The sequence below is a fragment of the Anabrus simplex genome, chromosome 12 (genome assembly GCF_040414725.1).
Source record: "Anabrus simplex isolate iqAnaSimp1 chromosome 12, ASM4041472v1, whole genome shotgun sequence".
Classification (NCBI taxonomy): domain Eukaryota; kingdom Metazoa; phylum Arthropoda; class Insecta; order Orthoptera; family Tettigoniidae; genus Anabrus; species Anabrus simplex.
The window spans coordinates 59,338,298-59,358,479 of NC_090276.1; the positions used below are offsets into that span (position 1 = coordinate 59,338,298).

Here is a 20,182-nt window from a genome sequence, read left to right on the forward strand (position 1 = left end):
TTTAAAAAATTAAAAAAACTCCTTTCCTTTGATATTGATGATATGCAGCTGAAAGTTTGAATCTGATAAAAACAGGACTGATCAAGTTGGAACGAATGAAGAGAAAGATTCTGCGAAAGATACTGGGACCCCAAAGAACAGAGGATCGATCATGCAGAAAGAAAGGAAACCAAAAATTATATATCTCAAGATGGAAAATATCTCGGATACCATCCAGAAGAGGAAAACCATTTTCTTTAGACAGATCCCCAGAATGAACCCTGGAAGACTGGCCAGTCAGATAATAAGATTTTTTGAGATCAGGAAAACTAAACTGTGCTGGTACCAGGAGGTGAAGAGGGACCTGGAGGAAATGGGAATACAAGGAATGGAAATCAGCAACAGGTAAGTTTACAAGTCAAGGATCAGGGCCATGAAAAGGTTTCAAGAAAAAGTTAGATCCTGTACCCAAATGCCATGGATAGAAGAAAGGAGAAGATTGCAGAGTGAAAGAATGAAAGAGAACCCTAGAAATAAATGAAGTAACGTGGTCCATAGTCGGCAAAACGAAAGAAGAATAATTAATGAAAGCTGCTGTTCCTAATACTGTAAAGCCAGTACAGATAAGCTGGAAGTTTAAAATAGAAAGGAGCAAGCATTCCTATGTATTTTTCTTTTCCCAACTTGGGTATGATGGTTGTATTTTGTCTCTGATAACAGTCCACCACTATCATATTTTAATAAATAATTCCCATCATCTGTATAAACAGCTTTAGTTTCTTGAAGTCCTAATTTTAACCCCACCTCCTCCAAAATCAAAACTGTGGCACAATCTGCCAGATGAGCTAGAAAATTGAAATTTGGCAAAATTATACGTTTCAGCCTGTAACCGACGGAAAGCTTCCAAGGTCTTTAAATTTTTCACTTCTTATCCCCAAACAATATCGAAATATGGAGGCAATTTTAAGGACAGTGCAGACCTTCGTTCAAGGTATTTTGTGACTAAACAGTAAGTACTATCACAAAACGGTTGGGGCAATCTCCATTCAATTTGGAGTGATCTACAACTTTGGTCCTCTGACTTTTTGTCATATCTCTATCTCTTATATTTATATATTTTTGTAGTCGTCACATAATTATCTGAAAAGTAATGCACTGTAAAACAATCTCACCCAAATTTCACCCTGTTCAACGTTTCTAACTCAATCTGACCCATGAATATATGAGATACAAGAAAATATCATAGGACCAGCCATTCAGACCACTAAATATGGCGTCTTACCGTACAAATGGTGATATGACGTACAGTTTAGCAGAGTTAATCTGTAACTGAAGGTCTGCAATATTGTAAACACGCGCATACTTTAGTACGTCAATCTATATATATATATATTCATGGATGTCAATTTGTAGCGATCGAGAAAGGGTGTGCCTGCTATTGTAATCAGTACTCCCCACATCGACTTTGAGTGGCAGTAGGAATAGGGTCCTTCTCCAACTCCTGTGTTTGTGACATTAGTAAGGAGGGCCTACCATTGTAATGAATGATTCCCTTCTCGATTTGACTCGCAGGAGGCAAGGGAGCATGCAATTTTATTCAATTTTATTCAAAGATGCCCACCATTATAAAAACAAGAAAGTACTCATCTAAAATGTGACTGGCAGTAAGCTGGCTGGAAGTAGGAAAATGGGCCTGTCATTATGATAACAGCACAACTCAATTCTGACTGGCAGCAGGGAACGCCTTTATAATAAAAGCTCCTCAACTGTAATTGTCTTGAAGTAGGAAAGTGGGCCTGCCATTGTATCGAAAACTCCCCAAATTGATTGTGGCTGTGCAGTAAGCAATGGAACCCGCTGTTATCATCACAACTTCACAACTCACACTTTACATTGGAAACAACATATGGGGACCTGTTTCTCGGATAACGCTAAGAGACATGCAGTTTTAAAAAATCTTATTCACTGCATGTACAGTAATTTACTTCGATATCCGTATACAATAATACCAATATAAATGGTCCGTTTTGGACATTATAAATTTTCCAGCTAGCTCGTTCTTGGTTGCCTCGTGTGCTAGGGTACCTAGCACACCCACCAATACGCTGGCTAGTGCATACCGTGGAGGCCACTGCGTAGGCTAACTGGAGCCACCGGCAGTGCCAATGCACTAAGAGACTTTGTCTCATCACTAAAAATTGATGCCTGCTTGGCCATCAGATGATATAGATGTTGATTCCCATAGGGAATCTGAAATATTTGTCCTGAATGAGCAAATTTATAATACCAATATAAATGGTCCGTTATTGGACATTATAAATTTTCCAGCTAGCTCATCCGTATACAATGTAGAACACCGTAACGAAGCACGGATACATTTGCTTGAACTAATACTTTCTTGGAGTTAATATAGAGAGGAAAGAAATTAACATTTAAAAAAAAGACCTAATTTGTGCTGTGGAGAAACTTACAAGCATAGTTCTTTTACAATTGCTACACATATGGCAAATTCCTAGTTACGAAAAACTATCATCAACCTGGCTATTTCCAATAAGTTCTAAATCTCTGCTTAGAACGCCAGCAAGAAATACAATGTTACTACTACCACATCTGGAACTTCACTATCATCCCGTAGGGACCTCTAGAGAGAAAAATTGAACAAAAAGTGATCATTGTTAACAAAGATGAATTCATCAGAAATATTCATAGCAAAACAGATCTCCAGTGACATACCCACCCATAGGCCTGAGGCACAGAAAAACACTTCACGAGTATAATACTGAATTGGTGATTTTATTCTAATGTTCCAAAGCATATTTCATTTATCAATCTTGTTCTTTTGTAATCTACTTCCTGCATTAACTTAGGAGGAATTTTTTGTCAGTTCCCTGAATTAATGAGGTAAATACTAACAAGTGTCCAGTCTTACATGTACAAATGACACTATCTCCAAATTGTTTACTTTTTAAACTGTCTTGCAGATGAGCCAAATTCTGTAATCTTTCTGATGAAATACCAGTTGGATTTCTTCATTTTTATGATCAGTGTGCTGCTTATTATTTGCTTAAACTCTTAACCTTCCAACCCTTCAAAATGTTCAATTATCTTTCAACTGCATCCCAGGTAGTCTGCAACTATGAATGAAGTACCTCCTTTGGCTGTGAAGTGTGATCAAAATATTTGAGAAGACATGAAAAAATACACACTAAAATTAACAGAAATGACTAGTTTAGACAGGGCCTTTCCTGTATTTAAACAATGTATGCTGTGGACAAGTGGCTAAAAATAACATTTTAAAAATAGACCTATTATTTCTGAAATGTGTGTTTAAGCTTAATAACCTACATAGATATTATATGGGTTTGGGATTCCTTGTATAGGAATTCCATGAAATATTCTAAAATTTACAGTGCTGATTATTCTATACCAGCGGTTCCCAAACTTTTCCAGCTGGCTTCTGCCTTTGGAAGCTCTGCAAATTCCATGCCTTATGCCTTTCATTATTAAAAATTATTTATTTTCTCAGAAACACATTTTAGAATAAATGAGAAGATTTGAAAATTCATAATAGTGTAGTAATTTTAACAAGGATGTGTGGTTGAAACAAGTATATAAAGTGAAATATATAAAGTAATTACTGTATTTACTCACATAATTTTTGTTTTGGACATCTCAAACAATGGGGGGAAAATTATGCGAATTTAATTTTGAATCTAAAATACCAATGGAACTCTACCACTCTTTGGAAGGTCCTTCAGCAATCATTAGCAATGAGATGTTCTCCTCCTAAAGGAAAGGTTGTTCCTATATAACTTTTCTTTGCAACCTCCAGTGCTCTTAACTGTAGAATATCATGCAAAACTTAACAGCCATTATTTCTTAATTCAGTTATAAATTTTAACAGGATTTTTTTTTTTTTTTTCCTATTTCTGGAACTGGCCTGATTTTGGTCCCTGAAATGAGGGATGTGGGTAAATACGGTATATGTCAACAAAGTGTCAATATCAAGCTTCATATCCAAAGTGTAGGTCTGAGAAATTTAAATAAACATGCAAAAAAATGTATTAATTATTACAATACTATACATTAATTTACAGATTTTTATAAAATAACAATTTGTTTTTAATTTCTGTACTTATGAGGTTACTTGTTCTGTTTTCTTCTCAGTAAATTATTTGCGACTCCTTGTGAATCTCTCAACACCCCCAGTTTGGGAATCGCTGTTCTATACCGATACTCATGATGGATTAATGATACCTAATATACTAGTTACAAACTTACATTTCTTTTTACACACTGTAAAGACTTTCTGATATTTTTGCTATAGACATCATGATAAAAATTTCCTAGGCAACCACCACCTTGATATTATTTTCCAACAGCCAATTAACATTATTTTAAAGCAGCATACATGTAGATACAACTAAAGCATAATTTTCCTGTAATAAACAAAATAAGAAAACAAAACAAAACAAGGTGTAAATGAGAAATTATTCCTCTGAAGACCTGAATATATTTCAGTTTTAGTAAACAGATACATCTCACTGACCAAAATATCCGTATCTTTAAGATAACTCCTTCCTTTATCATGTTACATCAATATTTTCCCGAGTCTTAAAAGAATACTATTCGTTAGGTATAAACTTTATTCACAGCTCTACCCATCAAATAAAAGGAATCAGTTATGCACTTTTTCAAATTCTAGTTATAACAAAAATATTACCACACACATACCAACACACACAACAGCATTGTGGCCTATACATACCTAAATAAGCTCCTAAACTTCACTTTGTACACTTTATCATAAAATATTATAGATAAAATTAGCTCTTTGCATAAGTATATAGAAATAGTCCTCAAAAAAGTGCACAACTGAACGCTACCTCTGGTTTATAACTAATAAATAGTATTCACTTAAGATTTTAAAATCCCAAAACAGAGAGAAAAGGGATAGTTAAAAGTCGATAAACAGCATATATGCACGATCTGGATCAAAGTGCAAACTTTTCACGAGACGACACAACTTGACTTGTCTGGAGGTATATTCCCATTGGCTTTCTCTATTTCCACCAATGCTGTATGGAAAATGTCTGCTACGGACTAGAAAGCAAGAACAATAAATTTGAAGTGAATTTAGTACAACACTTTTGCACTTTCACAAACATAGAAAAAGTAATATAAGAAAAGCAAGTTTAGGAAACACTTCAATGCAAACATAAAATACTAATTTCATGAATTAAAAAATGTATAAAAATTAGATATCAAAGTACAGTCTGGGCCAAGAGGTCAAAATGTTACTATCTTAAAAAAAATCAACTTTTTAAACAGAGATCATATCTAGACAATAACCTGAATAACAGTTGTTGAATCCAGCATATGCTCACATGTTTTCTCCATCAAAAAGCATCTGGAGAGGAGTTTGTATATTACACATCAGGATATCACATTGGTTAAACAAATGGATACAAAGAATTCATTCCAAGAGTAATATGTATTTATCAACACACTAGCTGTGTTGGTAAATACTATTTAACATCAGTCCTTGGTAATAAGAACCTGTATTTACTTTTAACTTTCTTTATGTTCTTTAACTTTCTGAGTCTTCAAGCAGTATTCTTTAATAATTTCAACTATTCATAGTCAGTGGGAAATGCTCATACAATAAAACTTATTTTATACGTTGCATGTTTATACATTTCTCTTTACATTCTTTTTCCCCCCCTCAGGCCCTGACTAACTTGCCACATCTCATGTTCATTTCTGATGTTTGTAATCTGCTTACCTCATCTTTCACTTTCGTGCAATCATGTTCACAGTGCTATGTTCCGCAAATTGGCAGTTACCAACAGCCAATGCTATTGCAACTTTCTGTATCTTTCCTGCATCACCTCCGACTGCTGTGGTCATCTATCGAAAGTTTGAGGAAACATTTTATTCTTTTCCGCAGTCTTTTGCTTAGAGATAGAAACGAATACACTCAACTCTCGAATAACCGAGAAAATGTAGGTTTAAGACTTCCCGGATAAGTAAAATCGCGGTTAACATGCGAAAAGTAAAAAATAGCACAGTGATATCGCAGTTAAGCCGCAACGCAGTTGATCCGATTACAGTAAATCGAGAGTTGTGTACATCATAATGAGTAGTAACATCCTGTCAAGACGGCATATCACAAGTGGTACAAGTTTTGTGAGAAATAAACTGGATAAACCAGTAAGATCATGCAACTTATGATCTTATTTCTACTACTGAGTCTGACCGAGTTATTCAGTGATAGTGAGTTTATCACGCGCGAAAAGAGTGACAGCAACAATGAGACTACTGATGCTAGAGTTGTTGACAATAAAAGGAATTTTGCTTGATGATGCTTATTGTTTAAAGGGGCCTAACATCTAGGTCATCGGTGAATTTTGAAGCCAACGACAATGATTAGGAAACATGATTTTCATCATGTTTTTCGTTGTTTTGATCATAGTAATAGTTATTTGAGTGAAACCTTTGACAATGAACTTCTTTTTTTGCTAGTTGTTTCACATCGCACCGACACAGATAGGTCTTACGGCGACGATGGGACAGCAAAGGGCTAGGAGTGGGAAGGAAGCGGCCGTGGCCTTATTTAAGGTACAGCCCCCAGCATTTGCCTGGTGTGAAAATGGGAAACCACGGAAAACCATTTTCAGGGCTGCCGACAGTGGGGTTCGAACCTACTATCTCCCGAATACTGGATACTGACCGCACTTAAGCGACTGCAGCTATTGAGCTCGGTGACAATGAACTTACTCTGGTACAGAAACTTAATAGCTTTTCCTCAGAATTACATAATTTCTAAACAGCACAGAAATGAGCAATAAAACCTAGCACTGTCATGTTACAACTTAGCACTTGGAAGGAACTCCCAGACATACAAAATCACTTAACACATTTAATTTTATTCGATGTTCAATCAGAAAATGAAAATGTAGAGCAGCAAAATTTGGCAGAGTCTGCCCTCTAAGAGCCACAAAGTGAGTTCATAGTTTGTCCGAGCAATGACCTAGAAATAAAAAGCCTGCTGAAGTGATGAAGTAAAAGGACAACAAAAAAATGAGTGTGCATGCGTTTACAGTCTTCAGCAGCAAAGTACATGGACTGAAGTGGAAACTACAACTTTTTGAAATGCAGTTTACTGCAGTTTTTCCAGCAGGATTGACATGAAAATATTCCCATCCTCTTGCACTATCGTCTGTGAGAAAACTGTGAATTGTAACTAGGTCTGACAATGAAGAATTTCCTGTCTTGCTAGGCTAGCTACATAAAATTAAGAGCTGGTATGATTATTGATATTGACTGTACGGTGTACATGGGTGGAAAGGTCTATTGAAGGAACTTAAAATTGCTGTATGGTACTAAAGACATATTTAATGTCAACAGGATGAGACATTTTCAATTTAATGCTCAAACAATGACATTTACAGGGAAAAATACCATGGGGGTAGAGTGCAGTAAGGAATATGTAACACAGCTGCCATGCTCGTACAGTGACGGGGACGAGAAATGGCCTGCTTTAAATAAGGGTAAATTTGCAGTGCTGTAGTGTTTTACAAATGTTAGAATGTTTCCAATAAAATATAAAAACAGTGAGAAATCCTGGATCGTGCAATGCTGTTTAAAGATTAGTTGAGAAGTACTGATTGGAAAACAGTGGTGGGAAAGGCAAGATGATTCTTTCATTTGTGGGTAGGTGTGCAGTGCATCATTCTGGGAAAAGTGATTACACAATTTCTTTCTGCAAACTGTACGAGTGGACTGCAACCAATAGATCTTCGGATCATATGGAATTTCAAATGTTGGTCATTAAAAAAAAAAAAAACTAGCTGATGTTTGCTACTGGATTCTCAGAAAGATCGACTTTGTGGTTTTCCTGACTCAAGTCATTTTTTTTCACTTTTACGAACAGTACTACGGTGCCGATCCAACAGTCCAATGTTCCAGAGCTGGAATGACCAGGCCGCAGACAGCCGTGAACAGTCCTCTGCCATTATTCCGTGAAATATGTACACTGGTCATTCCAATCAGTGCCTCGGAGTAGGGATACAATAGCTGGAATATTATGATGAACCAGTGTATTACGTACCAGTAGTATCAGAACATTTATTAATCAGAGTAATGGCATGCTAAAGAAGAAAGTCATCGAACTCCCCAGCTATTTCCCACCAATATTCAGGAAGGCTGTTACACTCGGTACGACCGGGCGAGTTGGCCGTGTGGTTAGGGGCGCACAACTGTGAGCTTGCATCTGGGAGATAGTGGATTCGAACCCCACTGTTGGCAGCCCTGAAGATGGTAGTCTGTGGTTTCCCATTTTCACACCAGACAAATGCTGGGGATGTACCTTAAGGCCAAGGCTGCTTGCTTCAAACTCCTAGCCCTCTCCTATCCCATCATCGCCATAAGACCTATCTGTGTCAGTGCGATGTAGAGCAAATTAAAAAAAAAAACTCCGTACGCAGAAGTAATCTTATCTATCGGAGATGAATGGCAACAGAAGGCACAAAACACCTCACAAAAAACAATGGTCAATGTAACATTATTGTTGATCAATTTTATGAGCTTTCTATACTGTAGGCCTTCACATTTAGTTTTCTTTCGACTCTGTGATATTAGGGCGTCTTATAAAATTATTTATAGTGTAGACTGTAGTTCCTTATTCTCCGGCTTTACATACCGATTTTCATTAAATTCCGTTCACCCATTTTCTCGTGACTCGGCGCCGATATAGACTTAGTAACAAAAATCGAAATTCATTAATATCTATGTGACCATAACCGGTACGCTAAAAATGTATAAGACATAAATGATCGGAAATTTAATAGTCTATAACTTTAGTTATGTAGTATTTATCGATACACCCACTAACATAAATATTTGAGAATTAAATTTTAGGCCTTCCCCTAAACTACAATTTCACTCATTGTGAATACAATAGTTTATAGCCTAGATTATAGCGACTTATTCGCTGACTTCGCACACAGATTTTCATTAAGATACAACCACTAATTTGGGAAAAAGAAGAAATACCAAGTGATTGGAAAAATGCACTCATTCATCCTTTACACAAAAGAAGGGGACCAAACTAACGTCAACAACTACAGAGATATCTCTCTTCTTCCTATAGCATACAAAATTCTATCCAAAGCATTGCAGCGGAGGCTTGAAACACATCTAGATAAACAAATTGGTGAATACCAGGCAGGGTTCAGGAAAGGGCGTTCATGTGCTGAGCAGATTTATATTCTAAAATCACTTATAAAAATAAGATCTATGAGAAATCAGAAGAGGACAATCATAACCTTCGTTGATTTCAAAAAGGCATATGATTCCATAGATCGTGGAGTGCTCATGAACGTTCTGCAGGAGTTTGGAGTGGATGAGAAATCTCTGGCCATAATTCGGCAATCTCTTACAAACACTTTTTCTCAAGTCAAATTTATGGGCGAACTCTCAAATCCATTTGAGATAAAAACGGGTTTGAGGCAAGGAGACAGCCTTTCTCCACTACTCTTTAATTGCATTTTAGAAAAAGTTATTAGGGAATGGAGGCTGAGAATGACTGAAAATGGAATGAAGAATGGGGTAAAGATAGGTTGTGGAAAAAATGCGATGATGTTGGATTGCCTTGCCTTCGCAGACGATGTCGTTCTTATTACAGACAACCGTCAAACAGCCAAGAAACAAGTCGAAGAACTACAAAATGTTGCAGTCAAAACAGGGTTAAGAATCTCTTTCGAGAAAACAGCATTCATGGATTCTATAAAAAAAGGCGACACGGACAGACTTGTTACATTGTATGGGGATATCCAGCGTGTGCAAAAATTTAAATACCTGGGAGAAATACTCACCCCCAATGGAGATGAAAAGGAGGGATTAAAGGAGAGGGTGAGAAGGATGGAGCTGGCATTCACACTATGTCATGACACCTATAAGTCCAAGTCTCTCTCAATTCAGGCCAAGTTAAAACATTACTGCACAGTGGTTAGAACAGAGTGCCTTTATGGAGCAGAAACCTTGACGAGGATGGCTGACCCAGTCCTTGAAAAAAGAGAAAGAAGATTCTTGCGAAAAATCTTAGGCCCTAGAAAGTCGACGAGTGACCCAAACACATTCCGGTTAAGATCGAATTTGGAGCTCTACAAGACAGTAGAAAGAATCACGACTGTGATGAGAAAAAGGAGACTGACGTTTTATGGACATATCAAAAGAATGAACCCTGAGAGATTGACCAACAGGATACTACTTCTGCAGGAAAGGTGGAAAAAACAACCGGGATGGCTTACACACGTGCACAATGACTTGGCAGAAATAGGTATCAAGGAGGAGGATATAAAAGAAAGGACATCATTTAGAAAGAAGGTTGCGGGATTGAGGGATGCGTCTGAAGAGCAACATGCGAAGCCACGGAACATCTCGGTGGAAGAACGAGCAAGAAGAAGTCAAAGACTCAAGAATCTTTGGCGAGAGTGTAAAGAGAAGGGTATCAGTCTGCGTGACAGAAGGAAGATTGTGTAAACGTGGCCCACAGGTGGCCGTATCGATTAATAATAATAATAATAATAATAATAATAATAATAATAATAATAATAATAATAATAATAATAATAATAATAATAATGGCCCACAGGTGGCCGTATCGATTAATAATAATAATATATATTTGACAATTAAATTTTAGGCCTTCCCCTAAACTAACATTTTTCTCAACGTGAATACAGTAGAACCTCGATAATTCGAAATCGGTTAATTCAAAATCCCGCCTAATTCGAAGAAACTCTCATTCCCGGGAACATGAGATACAGTTTTGCATGTTATTTCAATTGTTTAATTCGAAATACAATGTCGGCCCCATTACCGAAATTCAGACTTTTAATTCGAAACTCCATTTACATTTTAAAACAATAGTATGTTACAGAGTAATTTCAACTCGAAATTTATCCGCTCTGCGTCATAATAGAACGCGCTTTCCGGAACGTGGAGGGGTAGCTTTCTGCACTTACACTCTCTTCGGTGCGCTTCATGATTGCTAAGTTGAATGAAATCGGAATTCAACCTTTTACGGAACGCCGTAATATCACGCAACAGGCAGTGTGCGGGAAAAAAGAATCCGCGAACACTGGCGATACCGACAGTTGACGAAAAAACGTGGCTCATATAATAAATTCGTAGGCACCGAACAATATTGTCATTGCTGGTGAAACTGCATTGCTTTATTTTAATGCGAGCCCAAACGGTCTTTTGGTTTTAAAGAAGAAATTGCCAGCCGGGAAATCGTACAAGTGTGAGGTATGGGGGTCATAGTAGTGCGTTGCAATGCACATGGAAGCGAGATACTTTATCCCCTCGTCATAGGAAAGTTCGATAAGCCACAATGTTTTAAGAGCGTCGGGCACTTTCCATGCCAGTACAAAGCATCTATAATAAAAATGCAAACAGTACAGAAATCCAAAAAATAATGCATTTGCACAGGGGAACTGGCATAATTTATCCTCGTCTTTGAATTGTGCGATTTTTTTCTTTCGTTGCGTGAGGTTATGTTTGTCAGTGATTTATCCAAGTGTATTATTTGAACATTGTAAATGCACCTTGTTGGATACATTTCGGAAATAATTTTTTTCACGGCATTTGGAAGGTTTAAACTGTGAATCGAGGTGATTGCATGGATTAATGGATCTTACAATACTTTGTGACGCGGCAAGTGTTTACATTTCTGAAGTACGAGAAAACTGCCATGGCGGGAAATCGTACAAGGATAGTGTCATAGAAAAGTTCGATTTTAAGGGCATCGGTTACTTTCTGTGTAAATACAAGGCATCTAAAATGCATACAGTATAGTAATCCAATTAATAAAGCACTTGCACATGGGAGACAGCATAGATTTCTCCTCGTCTTCGAATCGTGCTTTTTTTCCTTTCTTTCGTTGCGTGAGGTTATGTTTAGCAATCAGATATCCGAGTGCATTATTTGAATACTGTAAATGCACCTTCTTGGATACATTTTGGAAATAGTTCTTTTTTCATGGCATTTGAAAGGTATAAACTGTGAATCATGGTTAACTGCATGCAGTAACGGGCCTTAGAATATTTTGTAACGCGGCAAGGGTTGGTACTTCTGAATTGCGAATTGGCGGTTAATTCGAAATCACGTAATTCGAAGTCCAATTTTTGAGTCCCAACGACTTCGAATTAACGAGGTTTTACTGTACAACTATTTATAGCCTAGATTGTAGCGACTTATTCTGCGACCTAGTCTACCGCTTTTCATTAATACACGACCACTAATAACATAAATATTTGAGAATTAAATTTTAGGCCTTTCCCTAAACTACCATTTCATTCAAAGTGAATACAATTATTCATGGCCTAAAATATAGCGACCTATTACCCAACTTTGCATACTCATTTTCATTAAATTCTCTTCAGCCATTTTCTCGTGATGCGTGTACAGACAGACAGAAATGATGGAAAATTAAAAAGTACATTTCCTTGTTACTGTGGACATGACCGAGACAGAAATACAGTAAAACCTCGTTAATTCGAAGTCGTTGGGACTCAAAAATTGGACTTCGAATTACGTGATTTCGAATTAACCGCCAATTCGCAATTCAGAAGTACCAACCCTTGCCGCGTTACAAAATATTCTAAGGCCCGTTACTGCATGCATTTAACCTTGATTCACAGTTTATACCTTTCAAATGCCATGAAAAAAGAACTATTTCAAAAATGTATCCAAGAAGGTGCATTTACAGTATTCAAATAATACACTCGGATATCTCACTGGTAAACATAACCTCACGCAACGAAAGAAAGAAAAAAAAAGCACGATTCAAAGACGAGGAGAAATCTATGCTCGCTCCCATGTGCAAGTGCTTTATTAATTGGATTACTACACTGTATGCATTTTAGATGCCTTGTATTTACACAGAAAGTACCCGATGCCTTTAAAATCGAACTTTCCTATGACTCGATCCTTGTACGATTTCCCGCCATGGCACTTCTCTCGTACTTCAGAAATGTAAACACTTGCCGCGTCACGAAGTATTCTAAGACCCATTAATACATGCAATCACCTCGATTCACAGTTTAAACCTTTCAAATGCCATGGAAAAAACTATTTCCCAAATGTATCCAACAAGGTGCATTTACAATGTTCAAATAATACACTTGGATAAATCACTGACAAACATAACCTCACTCAACGAAAGAAAAAAAAAAAATCACACAATTCAAAGAGGAGGATAAATTATACCGGTTCCCCTGTGCAAATGCATTATTTTTTGGATTTCTTTACTGTTTGTATTTTTATTATAGATGCTTTGTACTGGCATGGAAAGTGCCCGACGTTCTTAAAACATTGCGGCTTATCGAAGTTTCCTATGACGAGGGGATAAAGTATCTCGCTTCCATGTGCATTGCAACGCACTACTATGACCCCCATCCCCCACACTACGATTTTCCGGCTGGCAATTTCTCCTTTAAAACCATAAGACCGTTTGGGCTCGCAATAAAGCAATGCAGTTTCACCGGCAATGTCAATATTATTCGGTGCCTACGAATTTATTATATTTGCCACGTTTTTTCGTCAACTGTCGGTATCGCCAGTGTTTGCGGATTCTGTTTCCCGCACACTGCATGTTGCGTGATATTACGGCGTTCCTTAAAAGGTTGAACACAAAAGAATTCCGATTTCATTCAACTTAGCAATCATGAAGCACCGAAGTAAGTGTGAGTGCGGAAAGTTACCCCTCCACGATCCGGAACGCGCGTTCTATTATGATGCGGAGCGGATAAATTTGAGTTGAAATTATTCTGTAACATACTATTGTTTTAAAATGTAAAGGCAGTTTCGAATTAAAAGTCTGAATTTCGGTAATTCGGTACTTCGAATTACGAATTATTCGTATTTCGAATTAAGCAATTGAAATAACATGCAAAACTGTATCTTATGTTTCCGGGAACGAGAGCTTCTTCGAATTAGGCGGGATTTTGAATTAACCGATTTCGAATTATCGAGGTTCTACTGTACCAATCTTTTAAAATTCTAGCAATGTAAGACAAAACTCTTTTATATAGATTGTTCCCCAAAGGAAACCATAATTAAATTTCAATGACTGTTTTTCAGGCTAACCTGTTATATAGAACATGCAAATGCTAAGAAATACAATAGATTTTTGGTTATGAGTGACCACCTGACTGATTTCAATCACTAATAATAATGGCATGTGGCCTTCGGAGAGGCCTGATGCAGGTCTTTTGATTTGACTCCCGTAGGCGACCTGCGCGTTGTGCAGAGGATGAAGATGGCATATGCACCCAGTCCCCGTGCCAGGGGAATTAACCAATTATAGTTAAACTTCCCGACCCTGCCAGGAATCGAACCAGGGGCTCCTGTGACCAAAGGCCAGCACGCTAACTATGTGGCCATGGAGCCAGACATTTCAATCACTCATTTACTTTCATACACCAAGATTTGGACATTTTACATATCGTCTCCCCTCTGACAAACTAACAAATGTGCAAATTATCAAAAAATTAGGAGAACTGAAAGAAGTTGTGATTACTCATGTCAAATCAATTTTTATATTTAATGACTGGTTTTACGTGTTAGTTATACAGAACGAGCGCCAGATGTGAGACTTTGTCAGAGGTAACACATTATATAAATAGTAACATCTAGTGCAAAACTTTAGAACTACAGGTTCCCTAGCTCGTCACTTTTGATAGTTTGCCTTAATGGGGACGATATAGTCAATAAAGGCATTTTGATCAACATATTTGAGAATATCCTCACACATTTCAACTGAAGATTTAACCCTATCTTCAATCTAAACTAAATTTCTGAAAAAGATAACATTCTCTTTGATAAATTCATGAAAATTATTTCAGAGCAAAAACTAATAAATCAATTTAAGCAACAGGCAAGCTGTCACTTCCCCTACCTTCCCCATCTCCATCACCTTCCCTCAATAACAACAGCTCTCAACCACTGCCTGCCAGTGTTCATTCAAAGGGTGACACAACGTAACGCGAGGCAAGGGGACAGAGTCCGGTAAGTAAGGCTGAAGGAGGGGGAGCGAGTATATTGGATTATCATTTACCCAATTAGTTTTCTTCGACCTCACTTCTGTTTCTCCATCAGAAAGAGGACGATCTCTGTGCCGATCAGAAAGAAGGACGAGGATGCAATGAAAATTGAAGTTTTACAGAGAATATTTTGAATATTTTTGGGTAAATGTTATTAACTGTGGTTCACGTACGACCCAATTTTTAACAATATTTTTTCCGTGTTTTTCTGACATTAGTTAAATGCATAATTGATTTCTTTACATACCAGATGCAATAAAAAGGGGGTCTATTGGAAGTAATGTAAAATAGCCATTAAACCTACTGGTATAAAATAATCATATATTTTTATAAAATACACTACATCATAGCTCAAGGTACAGAGTATGGCAATTAACTAGGTTATTCTTCTTGTTAAGGGATGATATATACAAACCTCATTTTGTTTAGCTGATGCTTCCAGGAAGGCTGCTTTCCAGCTTTCGGCTAATCTTTTGCCTTCCTCATAGCTAATCATTCTCTCCATATGCAGGTCAGTCTTGTTACCCACCAAGACAATTGGGACACTGAAAAAAAAAAAATTCAATGCAACTTAATAATAATATGAGTATATAATATGGACAAACCTGGTACATTCAATCATTCTCCGTTAGTTACACATACCTATTTTGTCAAAGGAACAGCATATAATTTTTTTATTGGGGGGGGGGGGGATCAACAGCTCTTCATAAGCTCTATAAAAGCGTTGTGAGTTCCTATCATATTGAGTTTAACAGATCACAACGGGCACTTCTCTTCCGTATTAATCAACTCGTCCCCTGCGAACCATGTGACCTTGAAACGGCGGGGAGGCTTGCGTGTCCCAATGAAGCAGATAGACAAGCCGCAGGTGCAACCATAGCGGATGGGTAGCTGTTGAGAGACCAGACTAACGAATGGTTCATAGAAAGGAGGGGAGCAGCCTTTCAGAAGTTGCAAGTACGGCAGTCTAGATGATTGACTGATATGGCCTTGCAATAATATTCAACATGGCTTAGCTGTGTTGATACTGGTACATGGCTGAAAGCAATGGGAAACTACAGCCGTAACTAATTCCCGAGGACGTGCAGCTCTCTCTGTATGAATGATGTACTCCTGATGGCTTCCTCCCGAGTAAAATATTCCAGAGGTAAACTAGTCCCCCATTCGGATCTCTGGGTGGGGACTACACAAGGAAGATGGATACAGACATTTTGCGAGACTGAGCATGGAATGTTAGAAGTTTGAATCATTGTGGTAGGTTAGAGAATCTGAAAAGAGAGATGGATAGAGGAAAGTTAGATGTAGTTGGTATAAGTGAAGTAAGTTGGCAGGAAGAGCATGATTTTTGGTCAAGTGACTACAGAATTATCAACACAAAATCAAACAGGGGAAATGCGGGAGTAGGTTTAATAATGAATAAGAAAACAGGGCAGCTGGTAAGCTACTACGACCAGCATAGTGAAAGAATTATTGTAGTCAAGATAGACACTTAACCAATGCCCACCACAATAGTGCAGGTCTATAATCCTACTAGTTCAGCGGATGATGAGGAAATCGAAAGAATATATCAAGAGATAGAAGATTTAATACAATATGTAAAAGGTGATGAGAATCCAATTGTGATGGGAGACTGGAATGCAGTGTAGGCCAAGGAAGAGAATTAGGATTGGGACAAAGGAATGAAAGAGGAAGTCAGCTGGTTGAATTCTGCACTGATCATAATTTAGTCCTTGCCAATACTTGGTTCAAAAACCACAAACTATGGCTGTATACATGGACGAGACCTGGAGACACTGGAAGGTATCAAATAGACTTCATTATGATTAGGCAGAGATTCAGAAACCAGGTGTTGGATTGCAGAACTTTCCCCGGAGCAGACGTGGCCTCTGACCACAACTGGCCGGTCATGAAATGCCATTTGAATTTGAAGAAATTGAAGAAAGGAAGGAATGGAAGAAGATGGGATCTGGACAAGTTGAAAGAAAAGAGTATGAGGGATTGTTTCAAGGAAAATGTAGGACAAGGACTAAATGAAAAGACTGAAGGAAATACAATAGAGAAAGAGTGAGTACTCATGAAAAATGAAGTCAGTAAGGCTGCTGAAAAAATGTTAGGAAGGAAGAAAAGATCAACTAAGAATCAGTGGATAACTCAGGAGATACTAGACCTGACTGATGAACGACAAAAATACAAGAATACAAGAAATGAAGGGGGCATAAAATACAGGCGATTAAAGAATGAAGTGGATAGGAAGTGCAAGGTAGCTAAGGAAGAATGGCTAAAGGAGAATTGCAAGGATATCGAAGGTTGTATGGTCCTAGGAAAGGTAGATGCTGCATACAGGAAAATCAAGGAAACCTTTGGAGAAAGGAAATCTAGGTGTATGAATATTAAGAGCCACTTCTAGGGAAAGAAGACAAAGCAGAGAGATGGCAGGAACATATCCAACAGTTGTATCAAGGTAAAGATGTAGATGATTTGGATCTGGAACAAGAAGAGGCTGTTGATGCAGATGAAATGGGCGACCCAATGTTGAGGTCAGAGTTTGTCAGAGCTGTGAGAGACCTACTGTAAATAGGAACAAGACGCCTGGAATTGATGACATTCTCTCTGAATTATTGACTGCCTTAGGAGAAACCAGCATGGCAAGGTAATTCCATTTAGTGTGTAAGATGTATGAGACAGGAGAAGTGCCATCCGATTTTTGGCAGAACGTTGTTATACCTATTCCCAAGAAAGCCGGAGCTGACAACTGTGAAAACTACCACACTATTAGTTTATTATCTCATGCCTGCAAAATTTTAACACATATTATTTACAGAAGAGTGGAAAGACAACCTGAAGCTGAATTGGGAGAAGATCAATTTAGCTTCAGAAGAAATATAGGAACACATGAAGCAATCCTGAATTTACGTCTGATCTTAGAGGATTGAATTAAGAAGGAGAAGCCCATGTACATGGCATTCATAGATCTAGAAAAGGCATCCGATAATGTTGATCGGACCAAGCTATTTGAGATTCTGAAGGTGATTGGGCTAAGATACCGAGAAGAAAATGATCTACAATCAGTATAAAAATCAGTTTGCAGTGATAAGAACCGAGGACTTTGAAAAAGAAGCAGCAATCCAGAAAGGAGTGAGGCACGGCTGCAGCCTGTCCCCCCTCCTTTTCAATGTTTACATAAAACAAGCAGTAAAGGAAATCATAATCCAAGGAGAGGAAATCAAAACCTTGAGATTTGCTGATGATATTGTTATTTTATCTGAGACTGCAGAAGATCTCGAGAAGTTGCTGAATGGTATGGACTAATTCTTGTGTAAGGAGTACAAGATGAAAATAAATAAGTCCAAAACAAAAGTAATGGAGTGCAGTCGAACGAAGGCAGGTGATGCAGGAAAAATTAGATTAGGAAATGAAGTCTTAAAGGAAGTAGATGAATTTTGTTACTTGGGTAGCAAAATAACTAACGATGGCAGAAGTAAGGAGGACATAAAATGCAGACTAGCACAAGGAAGGAAGGAAGGCCTTTCTTAAGAAAAGATATTTGCTCACTTCGAACACTGATATAAGGATTAGAAGGATGTTTTTGAAGACTTTCATCTGGAGTGTGGCATTGAATGGAAGTGAAACAAGGACGATAACTAGCTCAGAAAGAAAGAGAATAGAAGCTTTTGAAATGTGGTGTTGCAGAAAAATGCTGAAGGTGAGATGGATAGATTAAATCACAAACGAAGAGATACTGAACTAAATTGGTGAGAGGAGATTGATTAGGCTAAATCTGACCAGAAGCAGAGATAGAATGATAGAAAACATCTTAAGACACCCAGGGCTCGTTCAGTTGGTTTTTGAAGGAAGTGTAGGTGGTAAGAACGGTAGGGGTAGACCAAAGTATGAATATGACAAGCAGATTAGAGCAGATGTAAGATGCAATAGTTACGTAGAAATGAAAAGGTTAGCACAGGATAGGGTGGCAAGGAGAGCTGCTTCAAACCAATCTATGGACTGATGACTCAAACAACAACATTAATCAACTTACTTTGTCACGACTTGCACTTTTGCTTAAATCTCGCTTTACTGTTTCCCTACGAATTACTGAAAAATATCATCAATCTGGTCTGAGTATTATGTACAAGAACAGACATATTGTGACATAACAGGAATGATGGGACAAAATGTTCAATTATGTTCAATGATTTCCTTCAAATGCACCACTGATTAATAAAAATGACAAGTTAATTCTGAATATTTCCCTCTCATTATTCTGATTTTTCATAAAGATTTGTTCTTTTTTTTCTGGTTTGCTTTGTCTATATTGGTTTAAAATAAATGTACAATTGTATTATACATCATGTATTTTTATTTTACTATTAGCTCTATGCAAATGCAACTGAATACTCTTGGATCAGGTTGTACACTCTTCTGAGTCTAGAATGTTCAAAGTGACAGTACAGGCAACCAGAAAAGAGGGGAGGATTTAACTGTGCCAGTGATAATCTGGGTATGACGGTAAACGGGCAGAAAATTGTTTCATTTATTTTGAAATAACACAAAATAATTTGAAGATAAAGTTGGAATTCAAGAGGATAAATTGGGACAAATATTCTTTTATAAGAAGAGAATTATGAATTGGAATATTTTACCAAGGAATATTTTCGATAAATTTCTTTGAAATCGTTTAAGGAAAGACTACGTAAACAACTGATAGGGAATCTGCCACCTAGCTGGCAAGCCTTAAATGCAATCAGTGATGATTGACTGATGCTATGTTATACTTCAAAATCCTATAAAATACTAAATTACAGATATATAAATGCTACATGTAAAAATAAAACTTTATTTTTAAACTTCAAAATGCTAAAAATCACCACCTCTATGCATTGTATTGTATACAAGCCTATTAAGGGTTTTGGTATCCCAACTGTCTTTGAGCCAAATGGCTTGCAGTGTCATACTGGTTAGCATGACGACTTCCTCAATGTTGTTCTCCCAAGAATGACAGTCTTAATATAAGAATAAATTAAAGAATTAAGTATAGTTAGAATTCAGATTTTAGGCAAGAACTTATTTTCTTCCTCCTTGATATTCATAAA

At 37.4% G+C, this 20,182-nt stretch overlaps 1 protein-coding gene across 1 annotated transcript in view; it reads right to left on the bottom strand.

Moving 5' to 3' along the window:
• The window catches only part of Rheb (Ras homolog enriched in brain), a 328,978-nt gene that overhangs the window by 294,776 nt on the left and 14,020 nt on the right, over positions 1-20,182 (bottom strand). The window contains exons 4-5 of the mRNA XM_068229889.1: positions 15,508-15,637; positions 2,065-5,082 (exon numbers count right to left, since the gene is read on the bottom strand). Of these exons, the coding sequence (XP_068085990.1) occupies positions 4,990-5,082; positions 15,508-15,637 (223 nt within the window). The 3' untranslated portion in view covers positions 2,065-4,989. The remainder of the gene's footprint in view (positions 1-2,064; positions 5,083-15,507; positions 15,638-20,182) is intronic.